Source organism: Pangasianodon hypophthalmus, chromosome 18 (assembly GCF_027358585.1).
Source record: "Pangasianodon hypophthalmus isolate fPanHyp1 chromosome 18, fPanHyp1.pri, whole genome shotgun sequence".
In the NCBI taxonomy this organism is placed as follows: domain Eukaryota; kingdom Metazoa; phylum Chordata; class Actinopteri; order Siluriformes; family Pangasiidae; genus Pangasianodon; species Pangasianodon hypophthalmus.
Window position 1 is genome coordinate 9,564,448 of NC_069727.1, and position 23,329 is coordinate 9,587,776.

The window sequence follows — 23,329 nt, forward strand, 5'->3', positions numbered from 1 at the left end:
AGTTCATACTCATTCAAATGTGCTTGTTAACATGTCACCGGAAAAGTTATTGAGTTTGGAAACTGTGATAAGGGGGAGTATTTGTGAAATTTCAAATCACTCTCTCTTTCTCTCTCTTTTATTCTTTATTTCTCCCTGTTTCCTCTTCTTTCTCATTGTGTCCGTTTCAAACCCCAGTGTGTTCACCCGCCATTCTCCTTTTCACTGTTAACATATACCTCACCTCCTGCCTTATTTATGATTTATTACAATGATTGTGAAGCAGTAGGAAACAGACGTCTTCAATCATTTGTTTCTGAAAACCAACAATGATACGTGTGCAAATGAATATATTGGGGGAAAAAGTGGGTTTTCCTTTTATTTTTGTACGTATGTGCTGTGCACAGCAGTGTAACCATATTCCTGATACCAATAAAAAGTTTGATTTTGTAACGAATGTCTTTTTTTTATTATTATTTTCTGCCCAAAACTGTTTAAACATGCAAATTGATGATGTCAGAAATCTGAAATCTTCAGTGAAAGAGCAGCATTAGGTCAAATGACCCATTCATATCCACATACAAAATCAGTGTAACTCTTTAACCCACAGGTTCCTAACCCGGGTCCTCTCTTGCTCTCTCTTTCTCTTTTTTTATAAATCGAACAAGACATCTATGCTGCTGTCTACAGTAAAAGCTAGCTGGGACTTACTCCCAAAAATCGTAATCAATTCATACTTGTATTAATAATTACTAAAATCAGATATAATAATACAATATTATATAGGCTATATTGTTACATTAGGCATTTATCCAATAGTGTAGGCGTCTCATATTAAAATCATTAAAAGGCAAGTCTGAATATCATTTCATAGCATTTCATTCACAAAAGCACTAGAGAAATCTAAGTACAAGTTCTCTCAAAGTTCATTATAAAAAAGATAAGTAAAACAACCTGACAATAGGACAGTGTGATGAATATGGTCCACATCTTTTTCAACTTTGATGATCGTACTGTAAAAAATAAATCATCTTCTCAACTTAAAAAAAAGCGTCTGATAACAATAGCAGTTTACACAACTTTTTACTGAAACATTCTGCTAGGGAATAAATCTCACTTTGCTGAACAAACTGCATTGTTGTGTTGACTAATAAAATGAAATTAATATTTAAATTTAAAAAATAAATAAATAATGATAACCAAATTCAACCAAAACTACCTCCCTGGCAAAGATAAGAAATATGCATTGAACAGATGTCACTACAGTTGAGTCAACTTTAAACTGCTTGTTCAGGTGATAAATGTAATTATATTGTATTGTGCAAACTCAAAAGGCCTACTGTAATCAGACGTAACATTTTTGCCCAACAATGGTCATATGACAATTACAATGTTGTTTCTACAGAGAAACTTCAACAGCAATTTGTTTAAAAATATAGTTTTTGTAAAAGTTTATGTGTAATATGAATGTCTAAATAACATATGTTTTAATAAACCCATGACACAATTATGCAGTTAAACAAAAAAATGCTGCAGTGCATGAAGAACCTACAATCGACAACTGAAAAAACAGTGTTAACATGTTAAACAACTGACTCAAAAGACTAGCAGTCAAATATGTTGACTAGCTACTTCTAAAAACAAAACAATTGTATTTCCATATGAGATGTCTGGTTATCAGAAACTACTAACATAATTTTTCTGTTAGCTAAGCAAGAATGTAGCTAACTAGCTAAATTAGCTTGCTAGTACCCTGCTGGTTTTAAGTAGTCTATGTTAGGCTTTATTACTCTTGAACTAAAAAGAAAAGAATTAGCTGACTGACCAGCTAATTTATATCAGCTATGTATTTTAAAATATTCCAGCATTCAAGCATGAGGACTGTTTTACTGTTTTTGTAGTTAGTAAGCTAGCTTGTGTTACTTAGGTCTAAATAGCTGGTGTTGTACTAGATGTATTTGAGCTAAATTAAATTTGTACTATTAAATTAAATATGTTTCTGTTCAAAAATGATTAATAAAATCATTTTAGACAGTTAACTGATAAGATTAATCAATGTAAATTCACTGGCTGGTCAAAGCTGACAGATTCTCTAGGCTACGGTTGTAGGCTAGGCTCTCACGCTAACCACATATACACAACGCTCAATCCTCACAGCACAACAAACTTATCTTTATTCTCAGGTTTCAGGATGTCATGTTTAAATCCAAAAGTAATCAGGAATTGACACAAGTTCCACTCAATAAAGAAAACATGTCAGACCAAAAATTTAGCACAAACATATTGTAAGAACAGATATTGTTGCATTTGGCAAACTGTTGATTAGTTGTATATTCTGCAGTGCATCTTGGATTTAAACAGAGGGGGGAAATGCACATCATAAAAATATCACTATATTTAAAATATACAGGTAAGTGTATGAATATGACATTGTATCCCTTGATACAAATTCTGGTGCACAAGGACACCAAGTCCTATTCATATACCTATATTCTAAATATAGTGATATTTTATGTGCATTTTTGTCTGTTAATAATCATCAAAGTACATTTATATTACTTATTAATATAAATATTCAGTTCAGTTTTATTTGTATAGCACTTTTAACAATGGACATTGTCACAAAGCAGCTTTACACAACTATATAAATTATGGACATAAATTTTAAATTTATAAATGTATCCCTAATGAGCAAGCCAGAGGCGACAGTGGCAAGGAAAATCTCCCTGAGAGGACATGAGGAAGAAACCATGAGAGAAACCAGACTCAGTAGGGAACCCATCCTCATCGGGTGACACCGGATAGTGTGATAACTTTATACTATACAAACAAAAAGTGCTAATTGTGTTAACAGGAATGTATGAGCTTATGAGCAACTTATAAGTATGAGCGTCAGAGTCATTTCTGACTCATTTTCATTATAATTTTAACTTCAAGTCTATTGTGTTAAAGTTATCAACTGTTCAATGGAGACTTGAGTGCAAGTTGTTTTTAGCAATGTCCTAAGGCTGTCCAAGGAACAACATCCACAGCCAAATATCTCAAATATTAACTTGATTGTTGCCAAACACTAAAGAAAAGATTCCTGTATGTTGATCCATTGGACATGTAGGCTATTAAAACAACTCACTAGCAGCATATAGGATGAATTTAGATATATTGGGACACTTTTAGTATTTTCTAAGCTTTCTTTGCATCACTAAAAGAAATATCCCAACAAATGACACATGTAACAGAAAAATATCATATTCGGAAGAAGCATGGCTTGTCAAAATAAACTGATGTTTGGTCATTTAGAATACATGCTGTCATCTAATTACATGTTTAAAACATTATTTATTTGTCATCATGTTTAAATCATTATTGCAATAACAGGATTTTTAAACATCATATCCAAGCATATCATATCCAGTGCGCGTGAAGCGCGTGCTCCCTCTACTGGCCAGTGTAAGGATGTGAACAGCAGTGTAAATATTCCCAGGATGCCCGGTTGGTACCATTAAAAAGTTGGATATTTTGCACATTTCTTTTAAATGATCGTGCCCTTTAGCCATGGCGTCCAAATGCATTTCCTACAATTTCAGGGTTTTTTTTTTTTTTGTTTTGTTTTTTTTTTGCATTCTACTGAGTGCAAATGCAGTGAAAGTAACCAAGTGGCTAAGATACAATGTCTTGACGCGCACCCAATCAGTTTGTGGCGTGTGGGCACGAGAAAAGTCAACACCATGTCAAAATGCAATTATGGCTTGCAGCAGCCAATTAACTTCACTCCAAACCAGCAAAAAAAAAGGTGTACACACTCCAAACAACCCCATCCTTCCGTTTCTCGTTCATGGGGGCGAGCGTTGCGTCAAAACGGGAAACGAGGAGTGGCGCGTGGATGCGCTTAAATAGCCAGCCTTTACACACCAGAACACACAACTTCGACTCCTCTGACTGTTTTAGTTTATTTTATTTTCATTTATTTTGCCAGATTAGACTTGGGATCATGATGCGCGAAGCTGTTCGCCGCCTGCACGTGCGCGCTCTCGTGGCGCTGTGGCTCGGGACGCTTCACGGATGCAGAAATATTCAAGCCGCCCCGAACCCTTCCTCACCGCTGCAAAGCTCCAACTGGGGCAACCCGCGGAGATACGTGCACCTGCAAACCAGCACCGAGCTCAACAACTTCTACCTGGAGATCAGCCTGACTGGACACGTGCGCAAAACCACGCACCGGGGTTCATACAGTGAGTGCGCATTTTTACGATTTGCACCTCAGGTGTCGATTTACTTCAGTGTTGAATTACTTCCTTCAACACTGAACGCGTTGTTGCTCGATATCTAATTGTTTACTACTCCACTTGCTTTCTGCAGAATTTATTTCTGACTCATTTGCATCATTTCAACAGGTGTGATGTTACTGAAAGCTGAGAGCAGGGACCAGATTGCAATATATGGAGTGAAGAGTAATCGGTTCTTGTGCATGGACGCACTTGGAAATCTTTTTACATCTGTAAGTGTCTTTGATAAAATTTATAGACCTACTTTAATCTAAAGATTGCCCGTTATGCTTTCTTAGAATTAAAGTTTCACTAGAATAACCAGACTTTTTTTGCGAAAACCTTTTACGCACATACAAGTTGAGTTGGTAAACTGACATTTTTAATCCGGTAGCAAAATTTTACAAAGGTTTAAATGCAATCTAAATAGGTCACGTAGGTATATGACACTGTAACACTAACACTGTAGTGGGAACACTGGAAGATTATAACACAAGGAGGATAGGTTAATAATTACGCACGGTAAATGTTACTGTATTGAGTAATTGTGCGCTAAAAAGGGCAACAGTACTGTGAAGTGGAGAAAAGAAAACTGTAAATTAAGTGTTAACATTTTTCTGGAATCACATGTATAAAGGTAATGAGAGAAATGAGAGAAATTTGTTTGTAAATGTGGGTATACTGAAACTAATCCCTTATAATATAGCCCTAGCCTATGAAAATCCATGGACGCGCATATTTTTGTAAATATTGTGGTTATTGCTTTTAACATGTTTAAAAGCTAATATAGTAACTGTTGCTTGTGCACCTCTCTCTCTCTCTCTCTCTCTCTCAGGCGGTTTGCCACAGGGATGACTGCCTCTTCCATCACAAGCTCTTGGAAAACCACCGCGACGTGTACTACTCCACCCGGAGCAGCATACTGCTGGATCTGGATGGTGTGAAGCAGGTGTACTCAGCGGGCCGCAACCTGCCGCAGACGTCCCTCTTCCTGTCTGAGAAGAGCACGGTTCCGCTGGAGCGCCTGCAGCACCGGGAGCGACGGGACCGCCAGGCGGAGGCGCCCGAGGCGCAGCGCGCACGCGCGCTCGCCTTTCTCGCCGAGGAGTCGGACTCGCGCGCAGCCCGCGACGACGACGCCGACCTCGATGTGGAGCGCCCGGAGGACCGCAAGAGCTCGCGGGAAACGCACGCGTCACCGAACGACGACGACCCGTGGGACGTGGAGCACGTCAGGAACCCCGGGAGTCCCCGGATGTCAGGGACAATGGGGTGAAGTCCCTCGTCCCTTCGTCGTGACTGGACAGCAGGTGGACCGCAGAAAGTCCCCACGCAGTGCTGAATTAACGCCTTCAGATAATATCAAATAATATAGGACACGCGTGTCATAGACGCTCACTGACAACCTCTTTAATTACACAATAAATGAACTGAAAATAATTATTTACAGTGCAGCATTTTGCTAACGTGGAGAGAAAACACCAGTACACACAGTCTGAGTTTCTAACAGTGTTTCACATTGTCTGAATCCATCAAACTTCAACATGATTGGCTTTAACTGTGTTGATCCAGCAACATTTGGGGTTAGATAGCTTTCTGATACGTTAAGATCTTGATCACGTGACTATGCAAAAAAAAAGTAACAGGTCTACTATAATATTTGTTGCCCATATTATAACATTTGCCAAACAAACTAGACCTAATTTTCTAACAAAGAAACACGTGTGTCAGTACGGAAATACACACCGATACACACCAACTGTGGTTCAGAACTGTGTGGTTTAATCTTTTCATGCACTTGGGATCAACGTTGGGAATTTCTCTTGTGTAAAAACTGTGTAAAGTTTTATAACAGCTTATAACAGGTGATCTGGTGAAATAACAACAACAAGAAATAACCCACATGGTGATGAAGCAGTGGCTGTAATGTGATGCTGTAATGAGATGTTAAGTTTTCCCTCTAGGTTTTTAAGCTCAAACGCTGTGGAGGACCAAAGAAAAATTTGTCCTAAGTCTTGATTTAAGATTTTTTACTTCCAAAAAAAACCACTTTGAATTGTTCATTCTGTACCAGTTGATATATATTTCATTCCTAATCTGCCAAAAAACAAACCATCCACTGGTGCAGGACACCAACCCCAGGCATGATTTGTAACCTTATAAAATATCTATGTATTTATTTATTTAATTCCATTGTTTTTATTTATAGTATTATTTATATGAGTTTAAAAATGTAATGTAAATGGTTATATTCATTTTGTCTCCTATATGAGAAGATGAATAGATTTTTTTTCTTCTAACTTCATATGCCTTGTGTCCTTATTGTCCACCACACACTATACATATACTGTATAACTGTTTGAATAGGTATGTCTGCTGGCTTATAAGTGCATGGTGTCATTAGCAGACAGCGATTGTTGAACAGTAGTTGTCTCAGGCTTCTCAGACACTGACCTAAAAAATAATTAAAAAATAATTATTATATCATGCAGTTGTTTGCTTCTCAAGTATTAACTCAGGGAGGCAGGAGAGCCACTTGCCTATAGAGTTATAACACAGCAGACACATTCTCAACATGGTATCTATCATCACGTAAATAAATACACAGCTGTTGTATGTATGATGTCATCATTTTGTCATTTTAGAAATTATATTTGAGACCGATCTGCTTCGATAATGTACAGTGTGTTTCAAAACACTGTATACAAGCAGTGAAGAAGAATGTCCTAAGAAAACTCAGGATTATCCTCTTTATTGGTCACTACTACATGATCACACACTCTTGCTTTTGAGGACAATCTTTAATATGTTGTATGCTTTGGTTTATAATTTCTCACACAGACATACAGTATATAAACCATACTTTCCTCTGAACAATATCCCACTCAACACTGGTGGCCACATTTCCCTCTGCTACTGTTCTAGTGTTGCAGCGTCACTGAACTAAACCAAACTATCAGAGTCTGCTGCTAACCTTGCACATGCTGGGGTACATGCATCATGCACCTAACACATGTTGGGGAGATGCAGCAGGCATGTCACATGTGCAGAGAAAAGATGGCCTTTTGGACATAAATACATTTTTTAAATAATTATTTATGGTGATGCAGCAGGTAGCATTGCCACCTCACAACTCCAGGGATCCCCGGTTCAATCCTGACCTCAGGTTACTGTCTGTGGGTTTCCTCTGGGTTCTCCAGTTTCCTCCCTCCTCCCAAGAACATGCCAGTAAATAGACTGGCTATAAAGAAACGCCTCAAGGTGTGAACAAGTGTGTGAATGTGTGTGTATGGTGCCCTGCGATGGATTCGCAGTGTATTCCTGCCTAGAGTTGAGTGTTCCCAGGATATGCTCCAAATCCACCATGACGCCAAGCCAGGATAAAGTGCTTACTGAAGATGAATAAATGAATGAATTTAAACATCTGCACCCACATGAACAACTTGCCTGGGTTTACACAAGGTCAAATGTTTTGCTATCAAATAAATCCCAACACAGAGTTGAGGCTGAACAGGACACTGGTCATTAACATTAACGTAATTCATTAGCTCACAACATGTAGATAAGATATCAATATTTCTATATTAGAGAAGTTTAAAATATGGGTCAGTGTTTTTTGTTTTTTTTCTCGATGGGACACTGGTTCTTCATTGGGAATTTAACTTTCAGGGTTCAATTTCTGTACAAGACATTTATTTATTACTAATGGTTTCTCAGCTCCAGTCTTGAGGAATCACTAGGAAAGGTTAAAACTGTATATCATTGTGCTTCTCTAAATTGGAGTAAAACCCTGTGTAAGCCAGAGGTTTGCATTCATTTTACTTACATTCTCCATATAAAGTTAGGTTGAATTCCGGTATATTGGGACATTGGGTAACTAGGGATGGTTAACCTTAGAAGCATTAATTTTCTGGCCTGATAAGTGAAAGTCAAAACTTTTGTTACTAAGCCCGTACAGTGGAAGTGCCTGATAGAAATAACTTGACACATAACTTAATTCATGTGAAATCTTATAAGGAGGTGTGGTCAGTATCAAACAGGAAGTTGACACCTTGGGGTAGGAAAATGACATGTGATTTGATTAGGATTTTTTTTCACAAGGTTCTAAAATTGTCATGAATAATTCCACATATTTGTGATGCATCTGTACATAATGTAACCTAATTAACATAGCATTACTTCAAATCATGTTTAGATATTTACAATGTAATCATTTTCATTTGGCTATTTGGGATAGCATGATTCAGGTAAATTGGGACAGTCTTAAAATAATAAAAAAGTGGCAAGAGGAAAAGTGAAGGGATATAATAGATGCATGAAGGGATATTTAGGGACCTGTGTTTAAATGATGTATTGTTGGATTTTATGTGCAATATATGGTGTTTTTATGAAAGATCTTAATAAACAGGGGAATAAGGCTGCCTGGGATACACAGAACATTACTCAGGCCTACAACTCAATATGTTTAGATTTTTTTACTCAGTGTACTGGTTCATATCATTTTATAGATTAATGCTGAGATTGATATTGGTGTTTTTTTTTTTTTTTAATCCTGTGTTATGTTGCTACTGCAAACAAAAATATATATACAAAATGTTATTTACCTTTTAGTGTTGGTTTTCTACTGTGATTATTACATTTATGAGTTCATGCTGAATTTGAGAAAACATTGATTATGAATTGGGAAAATAATGACGATTTTGTAAACCCTGTTATTGCTATTATTGATGTAAGAAATGAGTAATAGAATGTTGTCTTAATATGTAGTCAGTTGTACTACTGTGTTCATACAATATTAGACATTTTTTAAATCCTGCGGTTAATTGTGTCTAAACCTAAACCAATGAAAACATGTGTCTCAAATGACCAAACCAAATTAAAAAATATCTATTAATCAGTCTTGACAGAAGGGTAAACCATGCTTCTTCGGAATATGATAGATATAGTCAACACTTGGAGGATTTCAGACATGTATCAGGTATTTGTGCTTATTAATGACAAGAAAGCTTAGACAATTTGGAAATTCAGAAAAATGTCTCAATATATCTAAATTCACCCTATTTCCATATCAGCTCCCTCTTTCTTCAAAATGTCCCCAAGAAATAATATCATAAGAAATGCTCTGATGTGCAGGTGGAGAGGCCTGTGTCCATAAACCACTGTAAAACAGTAACCTGATCAATTCTCGTCCATAAATAGTTTAAGCAAAATTGAATTCAGAAGTGTCAAATATATGGAAACCAAATGTATTTTGAATCCATTTTCTCAATTAAAATCATCTTTTGAAGCATAATTGACTTGAAAAAAAAGTAGGTAGTCTCTCTTATTCCACTAGGGGGCAAAATAGAGCAATAAACACAGGGTTATGCCCCAAAATCAACCAAATTCCTTCAGGAAAAATTTCACAAATCTAGCTGATTTGTAGAATCTAGCTTAATTCTCAAGCATTACATATTGCACTAGTAAGCTATTTCAAAATATGATACTATCATACAAATACTTTTGACTAAACTAATTAATAAATACACAATATTACTAAGTATATATGAGAAAAATTTTGTGGATACATATGTGCTTGCTGAACATCCCATTCCAGATTAAGTCCTCTTTGCTGTTATAATAAGCTCCACTCTTCTGGGAGAAATTTTCACTAGATTTTGGAGCGTGGTTGTGGGGATTTGTGATCATTCAGCTACAAGAGCATTAGTGAGGTCAGATGCTGATGTCATGTGAGGAGGTCTGTGGTGCAGTCAGTGTTTCAGTTCATCCCAAAGGTGTTCAGTGGGGTTGAGGTCAGGGCTCTGTGCAGGACACTCGAGTTCTTCCACTCCAACCTTAACACACCATGTCTTCATGGAGCTCGCTTTGTGCACAGGGGCATCGTCATGATGGAAAAGGTTTGGGCCTCTTAGTTCCAGTGAAGGGAAATTGTAATGCTACAGCATACAAAGACATTCTAGACAAGTGTGTGCTTCCAACTTTGTGGCAGCAGTTTGGGGAAGAACCACATATGGGTGTGATGGTCAGGTGTCCACATACTTTTGGCTATGTAGTGTAAGTATAGACTAGTATTATGGCAGCCTCTGTTTCAGCGCCTTTGTTCTTATTTGCAAAACCGCATCAGCAGATTCGCCTCTAGACTGCACGCTTATTCCTGTGTTTTTAGCTCAGTATGAAATATTAGAAATTTCGTACAGGACACAATTGATCTTTTCCGTCAATCAGACATTTTGTAAAGTATAAGACAAGATCATGTTTTACACTTGACTGTTACGAATCTGTAATTTGAATCGTCAAATGACTGCTTCCAGTTTGTTTTTGGGCGGGTGAAGTGATAAAAGCGCAAGGCTGTGGAGATATATGTTCATAAGTATCTCTGCAGTAATTATTTTAACAATGATCATATTTTAGCTCGTGTGTAATATCAGTGGTAGCTTGTTTTTTGTTTTTTTTTAAAAGATGGTTTCTATTTTTTAAAGTAGAGACGTATTTTAACCAACTCTAGGAATGAACTCGTAGCGCCGAGGAGCTAGCTCTGTGTTTACAAAATTCTTTTTTTAAAAATAGAGCTCATTAAATTTAACACTTTGACTTGTCTGCTTGTATAGAAATGGAGCGGCCATCTAGGTTTGTTTTCATCTATTTCTCTTTGTCAGTGTTGTTTGTGAGTACTTACTTTCGGCGTTTGTGTGTTTATTAGCTGATTAATGTGTATGAACTTTATTTTCAGGAATAAGAAAACCATCAATTATTCAGACTTCCTGGATGATGAAGATGGTAAGACATTGATATTTTCCTTGGTATTGTATTTACAGCACTTTGTCTCCTAGCTGTAGCATTGGATTATATTGAGTGACAGAAGAAAGACACTTTGCTGGGAGGCATTTTATTGAGATGATTTGTGGCCCTTCAGAGGGAAAAGTCACTGCAAATTGTCCTGTGATGAAACATTTCTATCCTGATGGGAGAGATGTCTTCCAGCATGCCAGTGTCCTCATCCGCGAGGACTCAGTGAATGGTTTGATGAGTATTTAAAGGATGTAACTCATATCCTATGGCCTTCACAGACACCAGATCTCAAGCCAGCTGAACACCAGTGGCCATTGGCAGCTGGAGGTGATATTAGATGGGAGGCTAAAACTGAATATCTGTCAGTGTCTTGACAGTTAAACTGTAAGGGTTGACCAATACATTATTACCTGAGCTCTCATAATAATAATAATCATCGTCTGCAAGTTTCTTTGGTTAAGGGCATGTGTTAAGTTCTGTAAATGTATATAATGGGCAAATTAACACACACACAATGTCTGTCTTATAGGCAGATAGTGTGTGTGTGTGTATTTATTTGTGTGTGTGTGTGTGTGTGTGTGTGTATGTATATATATATATATATATATATATATATATATATATATATATATATATATATATATATATTATACACACACACACACACACACAATGTATACACACACTAAGTATGAAAACTTTTGGGAGACATTTTTGCTAAAAAGTGGTAGAACTGATGTAGAACTGATGCTGAGGCATATTGAAGCTGTTGTGGTGGCCTAAAGCCATACTAATACACTAATACAATTCATGCTGGTTTTTCCTTTAAATTGTAACTCGACTGTATCAATCAAAAGTGCACTGTTTTCAGTTGCGATTGCTAATTATACGTGTGTTTATGTGTACAACAGATGAGGATTTTGCCACAGCGAAAGCCCCTCCAAACAAAAAATCTCGAGCTTCTCTTAAGGAATGTCAGCAAGACAAAACCAGGAAAAATGAAATCATTGATTCAACAGCTACAGCACACAAAGAGAGGTACCAGACTTCCTTTATTAACCTAACAGTATGAAATATTTTATAATGCAGTTGTCTGCAAATCATGTTTCTTATGAATGAACGTTATGGTACATTTGTTTTTCAGAGTGTCTCTGGATGAAAAACTGTACAAGAGAGATTTAGAAACTGCCCTCATTCTATCTCAGCTCCAGTCTGGGGAGCCACTTAGCAATAGTCTTGGTGTGTACATGTTATCATACTGATGAATCCTTGATAGACTGAAGTATCTTAGTCATCTGAATGCAGCTGTGTTCATTCACTGATTTAATAAATACTATCTAAGTTTTTTGTTGTTGTTTTTTTCCTGCCCTGAAGATGAAAAGTCAGAGCCCCGTGAAGATGTACCTCCAGTGCTGACACACTTCAGTGTAGATGGTAGCTGCTTTGGTAATACAAGATTCCATATTTGCATTTGTTTTTGGAATTGGTTTTGCCACAACTAACCGTTTTAAAAATTTGTTTCAAGACGATAAAAAACCTTCAAGCCACCCTTCTGAAGACGTGCCCCCTGTACTGTCAAACTGTAGCGTGGACGTCACCTGCTTGGGTACGTCACAGTTCTGAGTTCACATTCTTTTATACATTACTAAAGGACACTTTATGGTCACTAGTTCAAGCTTCACTTTCTAAGAAATATGATCATTGTGTAATATATCATAATATCCTATGCAAAAATGTTGGTATCGTTAAGGGTTAAGCATACTATCTACCCAGTCCCATAATTCTGTTCACTGAAAGAGAGTTGAACTTGAATTGAATTGAAATGAACTTTGCTGCACTATAACCTTAGGATTAGATCAGATCACCAGTGAGCAGACACCCTCATCTGCCATATGCACAAAGAGAAAGTCCCAAAAAGCGACAGAGCAACAGAGGTGTGCCTTACAGGACGTGAAAGAGAACAAAGAAGACGAAGACTACAGACCTCAGAACACACCCGGTACATCAACCCACTCAATTAGCATTTTCTCAACATGGTGTTTGTGATAAAAACCCTGGTCTTCGGGTGTATTATGTAGTTGCCCGATTTAACGCTGCTTTGTCCTGTATTTATCCAGAGAGTGACTCGGAGTTCAGTGACTTGGATAAGAGTGAGGATGAAGAATACACAGTGAAGAGAAAACGAGAGAAAATGAAAAAGGCCAAGAGTGAGAAAAAGAAATCCCCCAAAGCTGTTAAGAAAGAGAACAAGCCAACGAAACCAGCTAAAACCAAACCACAGTCCAGAGGTTTGTACACTTTATTTTAATGAGATTTCCAGCCAATTCAGGGCCAGATACATCAGTAGCCCAGGGGTCAGGGACAAGCTGATGTTGTGTCTGGGCTATGTGTGTATGTTTGAATGTAATGTGTCAATACTAGCGTGAAGCGCAAGTCAATTCTGTAACTATAACACATGCTTCTAAATCCCACCACCTGCTGCACTACACACAATGGCGGTGGTGTGATCTAGCTGACGGTAGAACGTCATTAAACATTATACGTTTACAATGCAAAAATTAGATCACTTTGTTAATCAGAACCATCCACATCAGTCTGTCTTAGCACTTGAGCTAAATGTGTAGTGTAGTGTAGTGTATCGGCAATGAGTTTTTGCTTGAGGTATACATATACTCAGGATGCAACCAATAATTGACTTGAATCTTTGTAATTTTTTTTTCCTCTTCTTCTCAGTCAAAAACACAGCACACAGTCCAGGAGTCAGGAGCCCAGCTGCTGCTCAGCCTCTCTCTGCAATGAACAGACCTCCCACCACTCCTCCTGTGACTAAATCTGCTCTCCATACCAGTCCTGCCGGGGGCAGAACGCCAAAGTGGACTCCTCCTGGTAAAGGCGTGTGTAGAACGTGTGTGTAGAATGAGTAGGCAGATGACTACTTTAAAGTGAATATTGTGCAGTTGATCAAAATCTTATCCAGACATCAGGCTGTCTCTACAATGGATGTCTCCTATTGTCTGAATCTGAATGCACAGTAGGTCATTCAGTTTTAGCTGTGCCCTGATACACAAACCACCTAAAAAACCTTTTTTTTTTTTTTTTTTTTTTTTTACCTCTAGTTTTTATTCTGTAGTCTTTATCTACAAAGCCAACAGATGGTTTACCCAAGAAATAGTTGTAGGGACTAGAACACAGATACTGAATATTAAATTCTATATCTGAGACCATAAGCAAATGTTCTGTTAATTTTTTTATTTTTATTTTTTTGGATGTTATCAGGTCTGGTAGGAAGGAGCCCTAGCTCATGTCAGAGTCCTTCTGTGAAGTCGCCTGGACTTGGTCTACGATTAGGACTGTCTCGCCTGGCTCGAGTAAAACCCCTGCATCCCAATGCCGTAGCACATTAGAAGCTTTTTTTTTTTTTATCTATTATATTGAACATAATCTGTATAGCTAATGTCTTTTTTTTCTGACTGTCTACAGTTTTTATTGAAAAACATCCAGTCAACATATTTTGTTATGTTTTATTTGTCTTTGTGTATTTGGAGTGTGGGGAGAATTAAAGGTGTAAATTAAATCCTTGTCATGTTTCAGTCTAGGTCTTTCATGACTACCAATTTGTAGGCTGCAAAATTGTTAAAGTGGATGATGGGAACTCCAGTACGTTTGAATTATTCAGACAAAATTAATCAATTGCTCCAATCACACTTCAAACATGTGGTCCAAACTGACAAAAATGTAAATGTCAGTTTCAGTAATGTATTACATTTATTACATGCTGTGTCTCTTTCATAAGTTAGATTATTGGTGATTTATAAAGGCATAATAACCACTATGTTAATCTGCCTGTTCATATACAATAGAAACAGCATAAAAGCATAAGACATCCTAAACAACTGTGTGCTTTTAACTTTGTGGCAACAGTTTGGGGAAGAAACACATACGGGTATGATGGTCAGGTGTCCACATACTTTTGGCCATATAGTGTTCCTGCCCTATAAAGTTATAGCGAGCAGGAAGACTAAAACTATATAGTTCCTGCACAAAATCTTAACCTGGTAGAAACTTAATGCCCCCATCCATTTAAATTGAATATAGCCAATCAGAGTCTACCTCCTATTACATATATGAGCTGTGTAATCAACTGGCCTGTCAGTCTTGCTCTGCTGATAGTAGCTAAGTAAAGTATGAGACAGTGCCCATTTACAACTGCTCAGTTTTGAGGTGCAAGCAGCTATAATAACCGTAACACTATAATACCATACCATAATGTGGAAAGTGGCCAAGTGGTTAGGGTTTTGGGCTACTAATGGAAAGGTTGTGAGTTTAAATCCAGACCCTAACCCTTATCTGCTCAGTTGTATCCTGTCTTCACTGTAAGTTGCTTTGCATCAGCCAAATGAGCACAATCCACCTTGGAAAAACTTCTACAGTTTGACCACTGACTACTGCTGGTGCACAGATGGAAATTACTGTCCAAATTTTCCACACAATTTAAAATATATAAACAATGTGGTGGTTTTATTTTACCACATAACAGTCGGTCAGCAGTCTGAAGAGAAGATGTATGTACTGTCAAGCAAAATCCATATTTTATTTTATACACTTATCACATGTTTTCACAGATCAGGAAAAAAAAACGCTCACTGCTCTGCATTCTTGTCAGTATTTGTAATGTAATTAGGATTGTCTGTATAGAGGAAGTTGACTGATATTTATTGGAAGGCTCAGTTTTGAGGTGTTAAGAAAGACCACTGAAAACTCCCAGTTGCAGCAATTTTACTAGGACTCAAGCAATGACTCAACAAAAGTTAATTAACTGGAGGCCAGATTTGTACTCTTTGTTATACATTTTGATGTTAATGTCGATTAAAACTGATTCACAAGCTACATTTTCAATGTAGTATTAATTTGTCTCACTAACATTCTGTTCTTAGTTCGCACAGGCGAAAAATAAAGAACAGAGATATTGATCAATGCCTTGAAATTACTTTTGGGCCTCATGGCTCCTATCAGCTGAACTGTAGTAAGCAGGCATGGAGCATACAGTATGTGATAGTAGGGGTGAGCAATATGATAATCATGATTCTCAAAAGGCATTTCTATGAAACACAATATGCCAGCAATGCAGTAGTGTTGCATTTTTTTTTCAATATTTGTTGATTTATGTTGCCTGCAAAAATATATTTTATTACATTTTGCTTTTATATTTCGAAAATGTCATTGTATTTCTAATACAAAATATTTAACACTGAAAAGGAGAAAGAATTCTGTAAATAAAAAAAAATTTAAAATTTTAAGATTAAGTACAAAATTTTAACATCAAATCAAACATTAAAAAAGAAATCACAAAATTCATGTTATTTCAGAATATCATTATACAGTATCTCCCAGCCCTGTGTGATAGAGCCTTATAGAAAACCTGAAGGCCAGAATTTAGTGAAAATGGCCAAAGCATCTCTGTAACAGTACTCCAAACTGTGGCTTCAGTGTAGAGTTAGGGTAAATTTTTTTTTTTTTCATTGTGAAATTGTCATTCAAGTGTTTTCTTCAGCTTTCTATAAGTATGGTGAATTCTGTGATATAAATTTGTTCCACTTTTGCTGCCATAAGGCCATGGCCTTATCCTTATGCACTGGTGGCAATGAACTGTACCTGTACACAAACAAAAAGTCAGTCAGAAATTTATTTCAAAGATAAGAAAGAGCTTTAATCTAAATTATAAATGCGAAACCTTCCACCTGATCGAATTCATTGCCAACTCCTTCAGCGTGCCTACATTGGCACTCAGACCTCCAATTCCTACAAAGACTTCATAGAAATCATAGGTGAGTCCAGCAGTGCCAAACAAGGTGGGATCATCTGAGCTGACCACCATGGGATGTCCCTCTGACATTAACATTGCAGCAGGGTGATTTCGCAGATCTGAGACCAGCTTCAGCACCTACAATACATATAAATCCATCAAAATGTTAGTGAAGAGGAAGACAGGTAGCCATATACTGTTCACTATATATCCAAAAGCATGACCATCACACTCATATGTGTTGTTGAACATCCCATTCCAGATTTAGTTCCCCTTTGCTGTTATAATAGCCTCCAATCTTCTGGGAAGGCTTTCCACTAGATTTTGGAGTGTGGCTGTGGGGATTTGTGATCATTCAGCTATAAGAGCATTAGTGAGATCAGGCACTGATGTTGGGTGAGGAGGTCTGAGGTGCAGTCGGTGTTCCAGTTCATCCCAAAGGTGTTCAGTGGGGTTGAGGTCAGGGCTCTGTGCAGGACACTCGAGTTCTTCCACTCCAACTTTGGCACACTTTGTCTTCATGAAGCTCGCTTTGTGCACAGGGGCATTGTCATGCTGGAACAAGTTTGGGCCTCTTAGTTCCAGTGAAGGGAAATTGTAATGCTACATTCTAGACAATTGTGTGCTTCCAACTTTGTGGCAACAGTTTGGGGAAGACACACAGATCGGTGTGACGGTCAGTGTCCACATACTTTTGGCCATATAGCGCCACCAAGAAGACTGCTCCTATAATATGTGTCTTTAAATGCTGTTATTGGATACAGTCACAGGTTGAAGTCACAGATTGTCATGCTAATTTCAAAAACCCATGCTAATTAAACTGGAAATGATATCAAATCACTAATTTATGAATAGTCTTCATACAGAATGTGGCTGTGGAACACATTTTTTCTTCAATTATTTTCTAATACGTGTGATTAAACTAATCATGGCACTTTTGTATGTCTATATTTTGTGAATGAAGTGATTCTGATATTTTAGAGGTATTTAAATGGAAAGCACTAAAGGAGCAGTACACCTAATACTTAAACAAAGCACCACAAACACAATAAGCGTTCATATTAAACTAAATAACTATAGGTATATTTGTGTGCAGTCTGGTTGCTTCCCTGTTGTAGACACTGAGGCCATACCTGGTTGGATATAGGACACACTTCCACTGGTACTCCCATTTTTCTGGAGAGATCTTTTGCCAGGGGATGGTGTGCCAGGGCAAAACCATGCCCAATACGTGTAGTGTTGAATAACAGAGCATCCAGAATGTTCCTGTCAACATCTGTGCCGTACAAGTCTATAAACACACATATACACTATAAACAGGATTATAGTTTATATTAAATACATGCATATCAGAATATGTTTCACAATTCAACTATTAAATGTTTATATCAAATTAACATTAGGGGATTAGTTTATAGTAAGCCCTTTTCAAGTAGTGTATAATTATAAACAGATCACATTCAGAGGCTTAGGTTTTACTTCTACTTTAGGGGGTATGTGCTGCTTATGGCAACCAACAACCATTAAAAGCATATTAATAATATAAGTCAGTACATTCAGATGTATTTATATGGGTATGCATAAAGAAGTTATCCAGTAGACCACCTCAGACTGGAAAAAAAGGGAGACTAAATACGTTAAAACTTATAATACAAACAATACAACAATTTTTTGAGCAATAAGGGTGGATTTGAGAAGGTGTTTGGGTGAAGCTATCCTTAATTATACCCAATATAAAAGCTTTTTTTAACCCTGTTTCAGAAAGAGATCTTAATGTGGTAAAACCAAATCATATCCCTGCAATGTTTTTTTTTGTTTGTTTGTTTTTTTTGCATTTTTGGACAGACCACTGATTTCAGAGACTGTAATGGAGGGAGCAGGAGGGAGAGTATAAATATATTATTTACAATTTTCTGACAGAAGATTTCTGATGAGATTTACCTAGTGTCATCACACAATACTTCTATTGTTCCCAATGACACTTTTATCTATTTAAATAATGTTTAAGATATGTATCGTATTATTTAATTGTAATGTATTGAAGCCTTCAAATTGCAATGTAAACCAGTCACAGGTGCCTTTGCAGCTATTTAAGCACTGCTTTTATTGGACATTTTGTTATTGCAAATCTCATAAGACAGTCTCAGATAGGGCGTCAGTCATTTACATTGATGTTAAAGAAGGTGCAGGAATCTATAGTGCACATCCAGAGCTGTAGGATCTTTGCTGTGAGTGTTTGGACAGGAATACACACATTGAGGCCGATTACATAGCTAATCTGTTAACAGGATCATCCAGTTACACCAATGGTAAACGCCAGTGTCAATGCTAATCTCTGCATGAATGTAGCCTGTGTAAGATGAGAAAACTGTACTCAATTAGCTAACACTGGAGGACTCGGGGTGCACCCTCCCAATGCCCCCATGGGGAAAGTGTAAAAGTGCCCTCTAGGGTGCACCTGTGGTAGATAAAATGTGATAAAGTACCCTCCCCTACAGTGCCCTAATGTCTGCCCTACAAATGGAAAAAAACATTCCATTGTTTTTTTAAGATGCCACTGAATGTGGGAAAACATGATGAAGTGACCACTTGAATGACTTTCCTGTCGAGAGTATGTGATGCAGTGCCCAATAGGGTGCCCCTACATGCGAGGAAACATGATGAAGTGCCCTAATGGATGCCTAATAGGAGGTGTCCTTTTAAATTTTTTTTCACTGCTGGCTCTCAGTAAGCTTATGTCTGCCCCTGCTAGCTAGAGATGCTAGGTATAGCTAAAAAAAAAAAAAGAAAAGAAAAAGTATGGTTATAGTTAGCTAGGCTGTAGGCTTAGTCTATCCTTTTTTATCCAGGGTAAACCGGTAAGTTGCTTCTTAGTACCAATTCTCTCCAAAGAATAGAGGCAGTTTGACAGTCTTATCAATTGTATAAGCAAGACTGTGCAAATATGCCTGCATTAAGGGCTTTGAAGTAGATTAAGATGTATCTAAACAGGCTATAATTCATGCAAAACATACCGTAAATCACAGTGTAAATCACAAAGGTTCTCCTTTACCCAACCCAGCTAATCCCCTTTAGGAGTTATAGAAGAAGTTTTTCACAGATTTAGCTTTTTTTTTTTTTTCAGCGAGATGTGAGGTATTTGTAAAGAAATCAGAAAAAGTGTCTTCTTTTGTAAATATTTGAATATGAATTATATTCACTGTGTATGTAATGTATTAATATGAGACTTACCAGTCTCGCCTGCATGGAAAAAGTAGGAAAGGTTGGCTTTAACCGCAGTGGAAACTGATAGAGCATCTCGGAAATACCAGATGGAATTTCCAGCATCCTCACGCCCAACCTACAGCAAGACACAATCCCAAGTTTAATGTTAAATAAGAGCATAACAGAAACAAAAACCAGATGCATTTCTACTGTGGTTTTGGAATAAAGTCAAGTAAGGGATTTCACCAGATCAAAGCCAGCGATGATCTCTGGATATCGTTTTTGCATCTCTATGGTATCTTTTACTGCTTTTGTGACTGTAGACAAATTCTGTAACCTGTACATGAAAGCATATAAGATGCATTTCAAAACAGCAAAACATTCATGTGATATACAGATGAGTGACAATCAACATCAACAAAAATCAATATAAAGCATCTTCATAACGTCATAACGTCCATAATGGTTTTAGGCCACTACAATCTGACAAAACAGCTTCAATGCAAACTTGGATCGATTCTACAAGTCTCTGGAATTGTACTGGAGTGATAAACTGAAAAAGATATTCCCCATGTCTGCTTACCTATGGACAGATACAATTATTCGAATCCCAATGAAATCTGGATGCTCCAACTTGAATTGCTCAGTTACATTTTTGTAGGTTTGGATAGACCATTCTCTGTCATGGATGGTGCCATCAAGTTCATATATCTGAAGCAGAAAATAAAGTTTAAGATTTCTTCGTAAATCTTCCTAAATAATCATATTAAATATTCACCAACCTGAGACAGGCCAGCCCTCAGCTCCAAATACATGATATTGTCATTGTAGAGCTGCAGAAGGCCTTGGTAGAGGTAATCTTTAAAAACAGGTGCATAGGTGATCAGCCCTGAGATTGAAACAAATATTTGCTCAAACTGATTCCATACTTCATCCTGGGTCGGGTATGCCACATCGGGGTCCTCAGTGAACAGCGTGAGGTTCCGCATCAAACTGAGAGTAAAATGTGTAAAAGATTAGATTGACCTTAGTCAACAATCTCTCGTATTCTTTACATATCTAGGGTGGCTAGATGGAAGCATTCAATCCTGCTTAAATCACCCAAACTCTGTGGTTAATGTGTTATGGTCTGATGAGACCATGGTAGGACTTTTTGAGCATAATTCTAAAAGATTTGTTTGGCGCAAAAACAACATAGCTTATCACTCAAAGAATGAACCCACGGTGAAGCATGGTGGTGGTGGCAGCATCATCCTATGGGGCAGCTTCTCTTCAATTGGGAGTGGGGCTGTAGTCAAGGTAGAGTGAATCATGGATAGCCATGATCTAAATCCTATCAAAACCTTTGGAATGACTTGAAGAGGGCCGTGTATAAATTGCCTTTGCAATTTGATAGATCTGGAACATTTTTGTAAGGAAGAGTGGAATAAAATTGCCAAATCAAGATGTGTTAAATTGGTAGACTCTTACCTAAAAGACTGAGTGCTGTACTAGTTAAGGGGTGTGTACAATTATGCATCCAGGGTTTTTTTTTTCTTTTTGTTTTTCCCATAAAACATTTCAATACTGTAATTATAAGAGGGTGTCTTTATATTCATTCTACAGTATATACAGTGTTTCAGCTTATTGGAGAGTTCTGCAATAAAACACAACTTCCTCACATCCAAGCATGAAATGAAAGATATATGTACGTATCACATTGTAGTATTTCATACTGTAATGGACAAGTCTGCACTGATTAAACACTCATATTTATAATGTTAACAACTAAATCAGTTCAAACAGTTAGCAGTATCAGCACGCCTATCTTGAAACACAATAAACACACTCCAGCAGGTCTTTATAAAAACTGTCTATTCACCGCTACTCATGTTTTATAATAATGATGTGCTACAGTAGATCACCTCTTGTCAAAAGCAGGTACATCACTGATGGTGGCCCTCAGGTTCTCCAACAGGTTCCATCGAGAGCAACCCCAACGTAGGAATGGCTGCCGTGCTGAGAATAAGAACTGCACGCGGCCCGTCCGTGTGAAACAAACATAGCAGTGAGGCCGATATGTTACGTTCATCACGAGCCAATCCACGCTTGCCAGCGCAGCGTTGTGTATATGTAAGATAGCACCTTAAAGAAACAGATAGCAGAATAGTGTCATCATGACCTCTGGAACCCATAGTCTAAATTCTTAATGTCTCAAGTTTGTGAAAGCTCACTAATCCGGATCAGGAATCATTATAGATAGTACAAATAGAACCAAAATCTCGACTTGTTGAGGGTCCTTGAGGACTCTCTGGCAAAGTGTTAGATTAGGATTATGGAAAACATTTAAAGAATCACAAAAAATACCTTTTGGCATTTTTTGTAGTAGTTTAAACACAGGACTCTTTTGGATGTAGGGCTTTGCTTTAAAGAAATGCATAGCTGGAGGGAAATGTGGAGCCATTATCTCCTGCTCTTTCAGTTTATGCAAGAATGAGTCAAGTCGACGCTCCGCTGCACTGAGCTCCACTCTGCCACCGACCTGCCTGGAGGCTTCCTCTTGGAGTATGAGCTCTCTCTGCTGAGGGTCTGGTATACATTTGCTCTCTTTCACAGAGGCTAAGATCAGCATCATCAACAGAGCTGTAGTACCGCATGATATACAGTAAAAACTCTTCATGGTCTGTAAGGAAGAATGGGTGAGAGCATCATAACTGAAGTATAATTCATTACTTCTCATTCTTAATGCAAAAAGGCCTTATTTAGCTCAGCATTTTCCAGTTCACACTTAACAGGTCGTTTAGTATTTGAATTATTTGAAGTGTACTTGTTCAGTACTGTCACATTTGAAGTGTACTTGTTCAGTACTGTCACATTTGAAGTGTACTTGTTCAGTACTGTTGCACAGCCACATAATACAGACATATAGCAAGCTACAACATGAATATATTTATAAACACATCTATCGTCTCTCACTTTTTAACCTGTGAAGAAAAAAGTACAAGCAATAAAAATATATAAAATGAAATATGAAAATATGTGAACAGACTTACCCTTGAAATGACAGTCTCTTCCACTAAATCTCTGTCTACTACTGAGCCACACAGTGCTGGTTACTTTGAACAGAGAAGCGTGTGAACAGAGACTAACACAACTGCCCCTGTTTCAAGACACTTCACTTCCCCAAAGTCTGTTAGCACATTTGGTCAGCTGAATAAGGTACTCCATTATTTCTCCCAAGTACGTTGACAATAGAGGAACATAGCCAGTCATAAGATCCTAAGTGTGTCTGCAAGAACTTCCACAGTTGCAC

General features: G+C 37.5%; 3 protein-coding genes across 4 annotated transcripts; 2 read left to right on the top strand and 1 right to left on the bottom strand.

Annotated features, from left to right (window-relative positions):
• Positions 1 to 3,748: 3,748 nt before the first annotated feature.
• Positions 3,749 to 6,379, top strand: fgf23 (fibroblast growth factor 23). The gene is made up of 3 exons (XM_026923778.3): positions 3,749 to 4,208; positions 4,371 to 4,474; positions 5,077 to 6,379. Exons 1-3 carry the CDS (start codon positions 3,812 to 3,814, stop codon positions 5,515 to 5,517), a joined length of 942 nt encoding a protein of 313 aa, XP_026779579.3. The 5' UTR covers positions 3,749 to 3,811; the 3' UTR covers positions 5,518 to 6,379.
• A 3,650-nt stretch (positions 6,380 to 10,029) lies between these two features.
• On the top strand, positions 10,030 to 14,758 carry rad51ap1 (RAD51 associated protein 1). 2 transcript variants are annotated; one of them, XM_034313044.2, is made up of 10 exons: positions 10,030 to 10,295; positions 10,972 to 11,018; positions 11,942 to 12,068; positions 12,175 to 12,269; positions 12,405 to 12,476; positions 12,556 to 12,636; positions 12,880 to 13,029; positions 13,148 to 13,318; positions 13,764 to 13,916; positions 14,307 to 14,758. In XM_034313044.2, exons 1-10 carry the CDS (start codon positions 10,087 to 10,089, stop codon positions 14,432 to 14,434), a joined length of 1,233 nt encoding a protein of 410 aa, XP_034168935.2. In that variant the 5' UTR covers positions 10,030 to 10,086; the 3' UTR covers positions 14,435 to 14,758. The 2 variants fall into 2 exon arrangements, with proteins under 2 accessions (XP_034168935.2, XP_026779336.3); XM_026923535.3 differs by lacking the exon at positions 10,030 to 10,295 and adding an exon at positions 10,538 to 10,868 and having other exon boundaries at positions 14,307 to 14,752.
• Positions 14,759 to 15,645: 887 nt separating this feature from the next.
• On the bottom strand, positions 15,646 to 23,265 carry ada2b (adenosine deaminase 2b). The gene is made up of 10 exons (XM_026923415.3): positions 23,070 to 23,265; positions 22,384 to 22,699; positions 21,942 to 22,161; positions 20,820 to 21,030; positions 20,621 to 20,748; positions 20,284 to 20,374; positions 20,065 to 20,173; positions 17,967 to 18,124; positions 16,769 to 16,971; positions 15,646 to 16,682 (listed from the first exon to the last, which is right to left on the bottom strand). Exons 2-10 carry the CDS (start codon positions 22,694 to 22,696, stop codon positions 16,586 to 16,588), a joined length of 1,530 nt encoding a protein of 509 aa, XP_026779216.3. The 5' UTR covers positions 22,697 to 22,699; positions 23,070 to 23,265; the 3' UTR covers positions 15,646 to 16,585.
• Between the last annotated feature and the right edge of the window lie 64 nt (positions 23,266 to 23,329).